Consider the following 11845-nt stretch of genomic DNA (forward strand, 5'->3'; position numbering starts at 1 on the left):
TATGCATGAGTACCGTTTATTAAAACCTGCTCTCCAGTGCCTCACAGCTGCCCTTTGTCCTCCTTCACATCTCCAGCATTATAGCACTTCTCTTCTGGCCGCTGCAGCCGCCGCCGTGTCTGCTTCAGATGACCCAGAACTTTTGCACTCCCGGTTTTTCCCCTATGCTTCGTCTCAGATGTTCCTGGATCAGTTGAACGCAGGAGGGAGTGCCACCCTTCCAGCCACTAACGGCAGCAACAGCGGCAGCAACAGCAGCCTCGTGTCCTCCAACAGCCTGCGAGAGACCCATGGCCACCCCGTGGCCAACAGAAGTAACACAGACCCAGCCTCTCTCTTTGGCGTCATGCCGGATATCATTTCCTTGGACTGAATCTTGTTGAGTTTTCACTGGACTAGCTAGAGGAGAGATCTGGGGTTTTGTTTTATCTTATTTTGTTTAGAAATGCAGACAAGCTTTTCCTTTTTGTAGGGAAAAAAATATTAAGATATGTACAGAGAACAAAACTATATTTTCAGTTGTACTTTTGTATATAAACAAAATATGGTTTGACTGGTAAAAAAAATGACAAAAGCTCCCAACCTAGATTTTTGGATACGGAAGATTTTACACCAACCTTTCTGTCTCGAGTGTTCGTTTGTTTTAAGGCTTTGATTTTTAACTGCATCACTTTGTTTCTTCACAGTGATATTAATGGAAAAGTAATGGAGTGATTGAAGCTTTGAAAAGTTCTGGGAGGCTTCTAGTTCCAGGGAAGACAGATGGCACCCACAATAACTGGAGGGAATGGTTTTCCTCCTTAGGGCACAATCCTCTGGGAATATTTTCCTGCACAAGCACTATTGAATTGAATGAGTCTTGTGCCAGTGGATCAGGCCCTCTCTCTTTCTTTGTAATTTATGTCAATTCCACAGCATTCTCTGCCTGCTAAACTGGTTGTGTGGCTTCTTGGAATGTTCTTTCAGCTCTTTCTTCTGGTTCCGAACTTCTGTTCGGAACCTTCCTTGTTCCTTCACCAGACACCATATTGTTCTGTTTGTGTGTTCATCAGTTCTCCTCATGGGGAAAAAAATACCCACACTCCTGCATGTTGAAGCATTACCATTGGAAGGTCTCTCCGCTTTTGCATGAGGCAAAATGGCTTCTTAAAATCCTGCTGCCATAAAGGCATCGGTGATCCTTTCTTGTATGTTAAATGTTCTGTGTTAAAGACTTGCTTTCTTGAGGTCATTTGCCATTGGCCTAACACTCAAACTTCCTTCCCCAGGACTTTAAAAATCTCTTTTGTGAAACTCCTACATTGTACTGTGCTATCAGGACTTAAATGAGATGATATCATTTGAAAAAAGATGTATTTTGCAGCGGTTAATAACAAATAGCACGCAGAGTCCTTTTTGCAAGCATATTTGAACTATAGGCTCCAATCCTACGCACTTGTGCTTCAGAACAAACCTGCATCAGATTGGGTTATATTAGTGGCCGAACCCCACACAACTCTTTTTTTAAGTTCAAAGTCCTTCCCCCTTTCCTTCAAATTTACCAAAATTTGTTAAAATCTTGAGGGTGATCCACCCCCCTACCTGCTTATTGGCTTCAAAATAATTATTGAATGATTTTGGCTTCTTCTGACTGAGCATGTGAAACTATATTTAATTCCCCTTTAGTGTTTGTGGGTCACTCTCCCCCCCCCCACAACTACCTTGAAACCTGTATGATTAATTAGGAAAGAGTAACTTGGGGATTATTTAAACTCTTCCTTTTTTACTAAATGACAGAACATGTAAACGGAGAGAAAGGGAAACTGTTCATAGTACATGGGAGAAAGAAGGGGAGGGCCAAGCAGCCATGTTGATGTATCCCAGAGCCCTCATTGGAGTGCAGATCTGTTCTCTGCTGTGAAAATACTTTATAGCTAGCTTTTAAAAATCTAGGTTTACAACAAATCAGGAATGGATAGGAAGGAGGGAGGTAGCAGGGTTGGTTGTAGTTTTTTCTTTTTTTGCTATACTTTATCAAAGACCATGTTAGCGATTTCTTTAAACCATAGCTGCAGAAGTTAGTATCTTGTCCCCCCAGCTTTGTTTTCAAAATCGTTTTTAAGATAAACTTTGCATTGATATCAAGCCACCACTTTTTAATAGGAAACAATCATTTCTTTTCAACTAATTGAGAGACAGTATAAATGTTCTAAGTGGGTTTTCAAATGTCCCCTTCGCCATTTTAAAAGCTGACTTGAATTTTTAAAATGTTTGTTCATATGTATATGTGTGTGTATATATGTATTTATAGATCTCTCTGTGTGTGTGTCTCAGTGTGTCTGTTTCATGCATGTGAATTCCATTACTGTCTGGCTGAAATGTTTCCTTTGACTAGTTTATAATTTATTAAATGTCAGTAAAATCTAAATAAAAGGAACACAAAAGAGGAATCCTTTCTAAGTTCAATCTAGCTTGGAGGCATCAGAAACTGATTTCTTTTTTTAAAAGTATAATGAAACTGGCTTAACTTAATATAAAATGTGGTCCCATTTTGTTGCAATTGGAAGGATCATTCCAAACACTGAAACAATCAGAGATTTGCTAACTTTGGAAAGTCTGGTCACAGTGTAGTTGCAGGAGTCAAAATTGACAAGTGTTCTGATGAAACCCTGTAGCTGATGCTCTGCTTCTTAGCTTAAGGTGAATGCTTTTTATCAGGCACTTAAACGTGAGTCTGGGTACCACCTGCTAAATACATTGTAAGATGTGGGTCTTGTAGCTTGCTTTGAATGCAGATGGCTCCAGCTTCAGTCTCCGCCAACTCCATGTAGAGCTGGGAAGGTCCCCTGCCTGGGACCCTGGAGAGCTGCTACCAGTCAGTGTTGACAATATTGAGCTATATGGACCAATAGTCTGACTCAGTATGAGGCATCTTCCTATATTGTTACCTGGAATATGTGGTACAGTCAAGTGCATGCAGATGATGGGCTGCAATTGAGTGTATTTATGACCCATTTATTGTCATGCAATGCAAGCATATATAAGTGTGCACTTGGCTACAGCATCTACACAAGGCTCCCCCCCCCCCACTCACCAAATGTATCTACTGCAACTCAAATGGTTTTTATCTGCATGTCTGTCGAGATTTTTCTACATCTGACAAAACAACTGTCGAGTCAGAATTTTAGGAGACTTTCCAACAATTTGTCAGGCTTCAAGGAACGCCGTACTCTGCTTTCAGTGCTGTTTGGTGTGTTTGAATGCTGGAAGTAATATTGTGCTTTACAGTAAACGGGAACTGCCTGAGAGTGCAATTATCTTCAGTGTGACTTGACTGAATGGTGTTTTGGGGAGGGGGAGGATTTTGCCCATCCTCTTTCTTAGCCTGTGGGTGCTCGATAAAGATCTAGAACTGTGTAAGACTAGAAATCTTTTAGGACTGGTTCAGGTTTTTTAAGTCCAGTTAATTGTGAAATTAAAAGGTACCTGCTACATTGAGCCCACGGGTTTCCATGTTTCTCTCTCTCTGTCTGATAAGGTAAATGACACTTCTCACCACGGTGGGCAGTAAGGGGTGGGCATTGCACTTGCAGTTTGGGAATGAGAAATTTAAAAGCATTACAAATGAGACAAGGCACACAAAAAAAAGGTCAGTCAGTTAATGTTTAATGTGGAGAGCGCTTGAAAATTTAAGGTAGCAAACCATTGTTTATATGTCTTTTCCTGCTCCTCCTGTCCTTCATACTAAGTAAAAACAATGAATCTTCCCAATTCAAACTGAATAGTGTTTCCTGGCCTCCCTTAACTTGGGTTTTGGGTCGGGGAGGGGATTTTTGATGTATTTAATTCCGGGAACCTCTTTTGAAAAGCTATTTCCTGGCCAGTGTGTGTGTGTTTTAAGTTGTTTGTGTTTTTTTTAGCCAACAATAATAGTTAATTGGGGAAAGGTTCCATTTTGGCATTACCTGCAGTCTGTCAGTTTCTTTAAAATACTAATTTTTAAGAATTGCAGAGATATTTTTTTTAGTAACATGGAGTTAAGGGGTGTTTTTTAGTTAACACACAAATCCTGTTAAATTTGAATATGGAAAGCGTACTTCTTGCATTTCATAACTTGTTGGCTCACTTTGTTTTGTCCTTGTTTTTCCAAAAGAGAAGTAGAGGGATGTGTGCTGCTTGGATGTGTGTCTCACTTTGTACAAAAATTTTGGGGGAGTGAGTGAGTGAGTGAGTGAGTGTGTGTCTACACAAGTACACACAGATGCAAGATCCTTGAATAATAGCAGGGGTAGAGTGATTCTGAATCACTTCTGTGGGCATTACTCGATGCAGAGTTTGTTGTTGTTGTTTTTACCTAAAAGCAAAACCAAATTAAACCTTGCTAAGACTTAACTAGCAGTTTGTTGCAAAGTCTTGCAATATTTTCATTACTGCATTCCCAGATTTTCTTATCCCTATCAAACATATACCATACTCCCCTGGAAGAAGGCACTTTTAGAAACCTTCCACTGAACTTGTAGCTAGTCCTTGTTTTTGTTTTTTTTGTGGTTAATTTTTTTCATTGCATTAAACATTTCAGGGTGTTTTCTTTTTCACAATACATTATGTCTTGCTTTGTTTTTATTATTTTCCTTTCAATGAGAGCTTAGATTTTTATTGAGAGAGAACCTGCCAGAGGCCCCCAGCTTGTGCTGCTGTTTGTTGCTCTAATTAACAAAAGGGAAAACAATATGTAAATAAGCAGAAACTTTAAAAAAGTTATTAATTCCATAAACTCAGATCTGTGATTCATTGCCTTAACTTTCTCTTAGTTTTCCATACAGCATGCCAAACAAGTTTTAAAAGTGGCTTTTAAATAAAATGTATAGTAGACCAATGTCAGTTTGTATAAAAGTATCAAGTGAAAATATTTATTACATGCATTGAAAAAAAATGGTTTACCCTACTGAATGTTACCTGTTTATGTAAAACATCTTTAGATGTAATAAAAAGCATTATTACGTTGTCTCTTCTGGAATAAATGTTGCTGAATTTGCACACTGTAAATTTACATCTGCAGGAAAGCTATTAGGGAGGTGTGCATGTCTGTTGAGAAGTCCTATAGGTAACCAGCACAAATGTGACACAACTGGACTCTATTGTGTCTCAATTTCTGCCAGTGGGTTTTGGAAGTACTCTTAAATCAGACCTGCTCAACTTGGGGGCTGTCTTCTGGCTTGGTAGATCATGCCCCACAGAGACAAGAGTGGTAGCCACTGATTGCGTGGGTGGTGGCTGTTCAGCACCTTCTGTGCTGTTTTGTTTTTGAAGCCCACCTTGTTTCGAAACAAGATTTGAATGGGCTTTCTCACTACAGGGAAAATAACCACACATCTCCTGCCAAGGTCAGGAGACACAACCCTGCTGAATAATAATAGTACATAACCTGCAAGTTCTTCCTGTACGCTACCTTAAAATTCTTGGCCCACCAACACAGGACTGAAAAATAACCCAGATTCCTAGGCACCTTGTTTTTAAAACACTGAAATTGAAGTGAAATAGGTGGTCCATTTTATACAAGCCCAGTTCCACTGGTTTGTTTGAACCAACAATTTGGGCCTGGGAAAAATAGGGTCTTTACTATATAAATTTGAGGATTCCAAAAGACAAAGCATTTAAGGCAAGTAAGTGGGAGAGATCCCAGTTCCATCAAGCACCTGAAGGAGCACTGCAAGCCACAAGGACGACGGTTGCCCTTCTGTTTCCAATGATTCAGTAGTCGGCAACAGGGAGAGTAATGGATTGGACCAGGTCTTCATACCTGACTATTCCATTGTGGCCCACTTTGGCTTCCTTCAGGAGGTTGTCCACTGTAAACAATTGCACAGTAATTGTGGCATGTCAGTTGTGCATTATATCTAGATTATTGTCTACCTTTTTTATTTTTCACATGTGTGTGTGAAACAAGTGTAAACTATGTTACAGTGGGTCCAAGGAGTTTTCCCATTTCAAGGAATAGGTGGGTTACATTGTGCAAAGGCACAAGTCCAACAGCTTTCCTTCCCAATCCTGTTGGTCTCAGAAATTGACAACTTGTGTCTATTCCACTCACCCGCCTGTCTCTCTGGGGCTCCATATATTTACATTGGTGCTGTCAACCCAGTTTTCTCAAGAAAAGTGTGGGAGCCAGTGCCACTGCTAATTTATGTAACTTCCTTAAGAGAAGTACCATTTTGAAAATGGGAAAGCAAAGGGGTCTGAGAGAGCAATCTAAATATGGGATTAGTTTAGTAATTAACCAAACTGGGGACTGGAGATGTTTCAGAAAAGCCTATTACAATAGAAAGGAAATGCTTTTAAATATAACCAGTTGTTGTTGCTATTATGTATTGCATTTATATCCCACTTTTTCCCTCCAAGCAGCTCAAGGTGGCGTTCATGGTTCTCAATCCCAGGAACCCTGTAAAGTTGGTTAGGTTGAGAGGCAGTGACTGGCCCAGGGTCATCTAGTGAGCTTCACTGGGGAGTTGAACTCTGGTCTTCGAGGTCCTACTCTGACACTCTAACCACTATACCACACCGACTCTCAAGTCAGACTCTGTGAAGCAGCCTTCTGCAACCTGGTGTCCTCCAGATACTTTGGACTGCAACTCCTGTCAGGGGCTGATGTAAGTTGTAGTCCAACGAAACATCTGGCTGATGGTAGATAACCTGGAAATGGTTGGAGAGTTTCTGCTTCACATAGTAAGCATACCCTTTACCTATTACTCCTGATCAATACAATATTGTTAAAAAAACCTGTTCGCTGGAGGCAAAATTAAGATTGAGGGGACACGTCAGAAATGCATGCCAGCCAAGAGAGAATCTCTCCACTAAGAACTTTTTACCTTCCTCCTTAGACAGTTTCTCTCCTAGATTCATTAACTTGGCCCTCAGCTCTGCCACTGAAATGAATCCCGTCTTCTTCCTGTCTGCCATCAACAGGGCCAAGAGGATTTCGTTCTTGGGATCTTCTTGCTGCATTTGCCTGTACATGATGGTCAGGAAAGTTGAAAAATCCATTTCTCCAGTCCTGTCTGGAAACCAGAAGAAAGATTGGGTAGTCTGCTTGAATTGGTGGTTTCTTGTGCCTAACAGGCCCCATGGAGGGGATTAAGCAGTCCCATCATGGCTCATCAGCATCCGGACCTGAGATTTTCAATTTGTTCGTAAACTATCTAGACTTAGGGATGGTCAGTGAACTGGGCAAGTTTGCTAATGACACCAAGTGGTTCACAGATGTAAGGAGAAAAAAGGAGCTCCCAAAGGACCTCTCCAAATTGGGCATTAAAATGTTGAATGTAATTCAAATAAAGAAGTGTAAAGTGATGCACATTGGAAACTTGTTTGTTTTTTTTTCTTTCGAATTTCACATACATGCTAATAGGGTTTGAACAGGCAGTGGTGGGGAAACCAAGCCTTGTGAGGAACCATGGAGGGAGTTGGGGATGTTTAGCCTGGTAAAGGGGGGGACTGAGAGGAGACATGATAGCCATCTTCCAATATCTGAAGGGCTGTCATGTAAAAGAGGGAGCAAGCTTATTTTCTGCTGCTTCAGAGGGTAGGGATTCGAATGACAAGAAAGGAGATTCTGACTAAACATTAGGAAGAACTGTCTGAGTGGTTGGACAGTAGAATGGACTCCCTCAGAAGGTGGTGGACTCTACTGGAAGAGTTTGGATGCCCATCTGTCAGGGATTATTGAGCTGTGATTCCTGCATTGCAGGGAGTTGGACAAGACAACTCTTTAGCTCCCTTCCAACTTTAAAATTCTATGATTATTTGACTCCAAAACAGCAGGAGAGAATCACCTTGGCTAACCTTGCTTTAAGCATTAAAACACACTAGCTCTCTAACCCTTGGAAAGAAGCACCTGACCAGGAATTTTGGGGTGGGATCTAAGTAATTTGTACAGCTTGCCTTTACTAGAGAGTGTTTATTAAAGCACTGGCTATGCCTACCCTTTACTTACCAACTTTCTGCAGCTGAAGGTGCCTGGCCACTTCTCCGGGGGTGGGGCTGCTCCCCAGACAGCGCATAACAGTGATGAGATCACTGGCATTGATCTTGCCTTTACGCTTCTTATCGTAGAGAGAAAAACATTCTTTGAACTCTAGTCAGGAAAAAGGAGGAGAGGAAGAAACCCAGTTTCACTGACACATCCTAAAGAAGGTGTCTGTAACCTTTGACCCTCCAGATGTTTCTGGACTGCAACTCCCATAATCACCCCTGGCCATTATCTATGCTTACTGAGGCCCCAGAGGGGCACGCCAGTGCTAAAGAGAGATGATGGAAGCTAGCTACCTTCTAGGAATAGTGCAAGTCCCTCTCTATCATTTCATTTTTATTTCTTTTCAGATTACTATAGCCACTGCATTGGGACGTGGGTGGCGCCTAGGACTTGCTGATCAGAAGGTTGGCGGTTCGAATCCCCACAACTGCCTTCAGATGCATCAGGAGCTCGGTCCCTGCTCCTGCCAGCCTAGCAGTTCAAAAGCACGCCAAAGTGCAAGTAGATAAATAGGTACCGCTCCGGTGGGAAGGTAAACAGTGTTTCCGTGTGCTGCTCTGGTTCGCCAGAAGCGGCTTAGTCATGCTGGCCACATGACCTGGAAGCTGTACGCCAGCTCCCTCGGCCAGTAAAGCGAGATGAGCGCCGCAACCCCAGAGTCGGCCACGACTGGACCTAATGGTCAGGGGTCCCTTTACCTTTACTATAACCACTGCATGAGCAACACTTGGAAAACAACTGGACAAAACGGCAGGAAAACAGTAATATAATGCTAACCCATTTCAATGTAAAACAGCAACTCTTCCTTTGAAAAGCAGAGGAACCACTGTAAAGCTGTGCTTAACTTTTCACATCAACAAGGACTTTGTGGCTGAGAACAAGCAGCGGTTCTTGGTAGCTGAAGTTATTTCTTTTATTATCTGTTTCTAAGGTAGTAGTAGTAATTATTTATATGTCGTCTATCTGACTGGGTCGCCCCAGCCACTCAGGGTAAAAAGGTAAAGGTACCCCTGCCCGTACGGGCCAGTCTTGACAGACTCTGGGGTTGTGTGCCCATCTCACTTAAGAGGCCAGGGGCCAGCGCTGTCCGGAGACACTTCCGGGTCACGTGGCCAGCGTGACATCGCTGCTCTGGCCAGAGCCAGAGCCAGAGCCAGAGCCGCACACGGAAACGCCGTTTACCTTCCCGCTGGTAAGCGGTCCCTATTTATCTACTTGCACCCGGAGGTGCTTTCGAACTGCTAGGTTGGCAGGCGCTGGGACCGTAGCTTCCAACAAATTATAAAACCACAGTAAAACACCAGACATTAAAAAACTTCCCTATACAGGGCTGCCTTCAGATGCATCAATAGACAAGCCGTCTATAAAGAACTGCAAAAGACATTAAACTAGCATTTCCCAAACTTGGGTCTCCAGCTAGCAGGACCAGTGGCCAGGGATTATGAAAAGCAGTCCAAAAACTTGGGAAACTTTGGGAAACCCTGCATTAAATGGTGGCATCCTTGGTGCCATGATACCTAGTGAAGATGTGGGCACTCACTTCCCCAATATTTTAAAGACTTAAAAATGACCTTCCTCAGTGCTTCAATGAGAAACTTGTTGGAAGGAATTCCTAAAAATCTGCTTTGGCGTTCTTCCAAGGCAGAGTAGGACACACACAAGAAGAAGGTAAGAACATTTAATTAGTTGCAAAGAGTGTTTTGTTAAAAGGTACATACCATTGATCTGATCTTGGGACAGGAATTTTGCCTGCAACACACAAAAGGAACAAAAGGGAAAGTTTGATAAATTAAACTGTAATCTGCAAAGCAAGAAACATCACCGTCCCAGTCATCTCCAACACACATAGACAAGCTAGATTCTGTCCCCCTTCATTCACCATTGTTGGGTATTAATTGTCCTTTTCAGTGGGGTGTGCCACTCCTTTTGCCTGCCAGCTTGCTAGTCTCTTTGCCTTCCGCGTCTGACTTAGTATGGTCGAAGTCTAAAGTCCACCTGTGCCGACGAGTAGCAAGAAGCAGCAGGTGTAATAAATACTCTTTGCTGTCATGGATACAGGACATGCTGTGTGTTGGATTTCAGCAGCTACTAAACAGACAGTAAGTAGGCCATGGAAATGTCGATTTACTAGAAGCTGTTTTTCACCTCTCCATAGGTGTTTTTAAACAAACAAAAGCAAACAAACAAGGGTGACAGTTGTTAGAAAATGCCACCATACTAAAAGCAGCAATTACCACCCTGGAATCCCCCAAATGATAGAGCGCCTCAAAGGCTTGGTAATCCCAAAAAGATTTCAAGACACCTCATGCTGTGTTTAAATACCCACTAGTGCCCATTTGCTAATGCTTAATGCGATTGTTTCAGGAGGACACACGGAGGTCACTCAACCACTAGCAGTTAGCATGGATGAATCTTCCAGCAGAAGAAAGCAGGGCAAGAGATTCCCACGGATGCTTAGACCTCACTTTAAAAATTTGGTCCCCCAAATCGTGCTTTTTTCTTCTGGAATGTGCCAGAACGCAGTACCCTTTCTCTTGGCCACTCCTCGTGACACGTAGCGAATTCTCTCCACACAGGCTTCAACCAAAGTTGGGTGTGTGGGGGGGTGTTGAATTGCCCCCCCTACCTTTTCCCAGCTTTATGCGCTCAGAGACGGTAGGCACCCACCTGCTCGGGCCTTGTGGGGTGCTGTCATTCACCCTTTTTTTCAATTTTTTTAATTGATTTTCCAAATTTATAACAAATATAACACACAAAGAAAAAGACATTACATTACTAAAAAAGAAAAAGAAAAGAAAAAGACAAAAATATGAACCAACATTACTTTAGGACCCAATTTCATTATCATTGTTAACTGACTTCCTCAAATCCCCCCTATCTGAATTTCATTGAATCACCTTGTAACAGTTTTCCAATATCCTCTTTCTAATAAAATTAACTCCTTCAAATAACTATCTTCCTTTCTTTTCAACATTTCCCAAATCCATAATGTTTTACAATACATTCATACTCTAATCCTAAGCCATTTTGATACTTTCAAGTGACTTCTGTTGTTTTATATTACAATGTTTGGCTAAATAGTCTTTAAATTTCTTCCAGTCTTCTTGATATTCCTCTTCTTTCTGATCGTGGATTCTCCCAGTCAGGTCGGCCAGCTCCAAAAAGTCTAACATCTTCATCTGCCATTCTTCTACTGTTGGTAGCTCTTGAGATTTCCAATTTTTAGCTAGTAGTAATCTTGCCGCTATAATGGCATACAAAAACAATCTAACATCTTTTTTAGGCAGTTCCAATCCTATTATTCCAAGTAGAAAGGCCTCTGGTTTTTTAATAAATGTATTTTTCAACGTTTTTTTCAACTCATTATAAATATTTCCCCATAAGTCTTTCAGCTTGGGACACGTCCTGTCATTCACCCTTTGCTGTTTGCTGTTGTGATGCACAAGCTGCTGTTGGTGCAGCTACACCGGAGGCCTCTACATCACCGTTGGCGCCTCTGCCTCCCATCCTAACCGGCTACTCCCTCCCCTCCCCTTCTGTGGGTGCCTCAGGAGCCGCTGCTTCCACCCTTCTTGCACCCAAGCAAAGCCCCCTTCCTGCCCTGCATCTGCCACCTTAGCACCTTCTACATTTACTTCAGCATTTCACCACCAAGTACGTTCAGCCACTGCCCTCATGAGGAGGCCCCTCGCAAGGTGGGTAGCCCCAGCAGCAGCCTCCCCCTGCCACCGCAGCCTCAGGCGAGGGCCGAAGCGGCTGTGGTGGTCCGCTGAGCATGTGCAAAGTACCGCTTCCTTTTCCCCACTCGGCTGTCCCTCCTCAAGCCATTTCTGGGCA

At 42.5% G+C, this 11845-nt stretch overlaps 2 protein-coding genes across 4 annotated transcripts in view; one reads left to right on the forward strand and one right to left on the reverse strand.

Annotated features, from left to right (window-relative positions):
- Positions 1–5000, forward strand: part of PIAS1 (protein inhibitor of activated STAT 1) — a 53605-nt gene extending 48605 nt beyond the window's left edge. For all 3 annotated transcript variants that reach the window (XM_079953558.1, XM_079953560.1, XM_079953559.1), the window contains exon 14: positions 77–5000. In XM_079953558.1, the coding sequence (XP_079809684.1) occupies positions 77–373 (297 nt within the window). In that variant the 3' untranslated portion in view covers positions 374–5000. The remainder of the gene's footprint in view (positions 1–76) is intronic.
- Positions 3994–9998, reverse strand: CALML4 (calmodulin like 4). The gene is made up of 5 exons (XM_079953562.1): positions 9888–9998; positions 9727–9757; positions 7970–8110; positions 6846–7034; positions 3994–5828 (listed from the first exon to the last, which is right to left on the reverse strand). The coding sequence occupies exons 1-5, from the start codon at positions 9888–9890 to the stop codon at positions 5731–5733; spliced, it is 462 nt and encodes a 153-aa protein (XP_079809688.1). The 5' UTR covers positions 9891–9998; the 3' UTR covers positions 3994–5730.
- Positions 9999–11845: the final 1847 nt, after the last annotated feature.

This window comes from Podarcis cretensis, assembly GCF_951804945.1.
Source record: "Podarcis cretensis genome assembly, chromosome: 14".
Taxonomy (NCBI): Eukaryota; Metazoa; Chordata; class Lepidosauria; order Squamata; family Lacertidae; genus Podarcis; species Podarcis cretensis.

Excerpts from the sequence above, each read along its gene's own strand:
- CALML4 (XM_079953562.1), bottom strand. Across the intron at positions 8,111-9,726 it reads GTCCCAAGATCAGATCAATG|AGTTCAAAGAATGTTTTTCT; the intron begins GTATGTACCTTT and ends TTTCCTGACTAG. Across the intron at positions 7,035-7,969 it reads CCTTCAGCTGCAGAAAGTTG|ACAGGACTGGAGAAATGGAT; the intron begins GTAAGTAAAGGG and ends TCTGGTTTCCAG.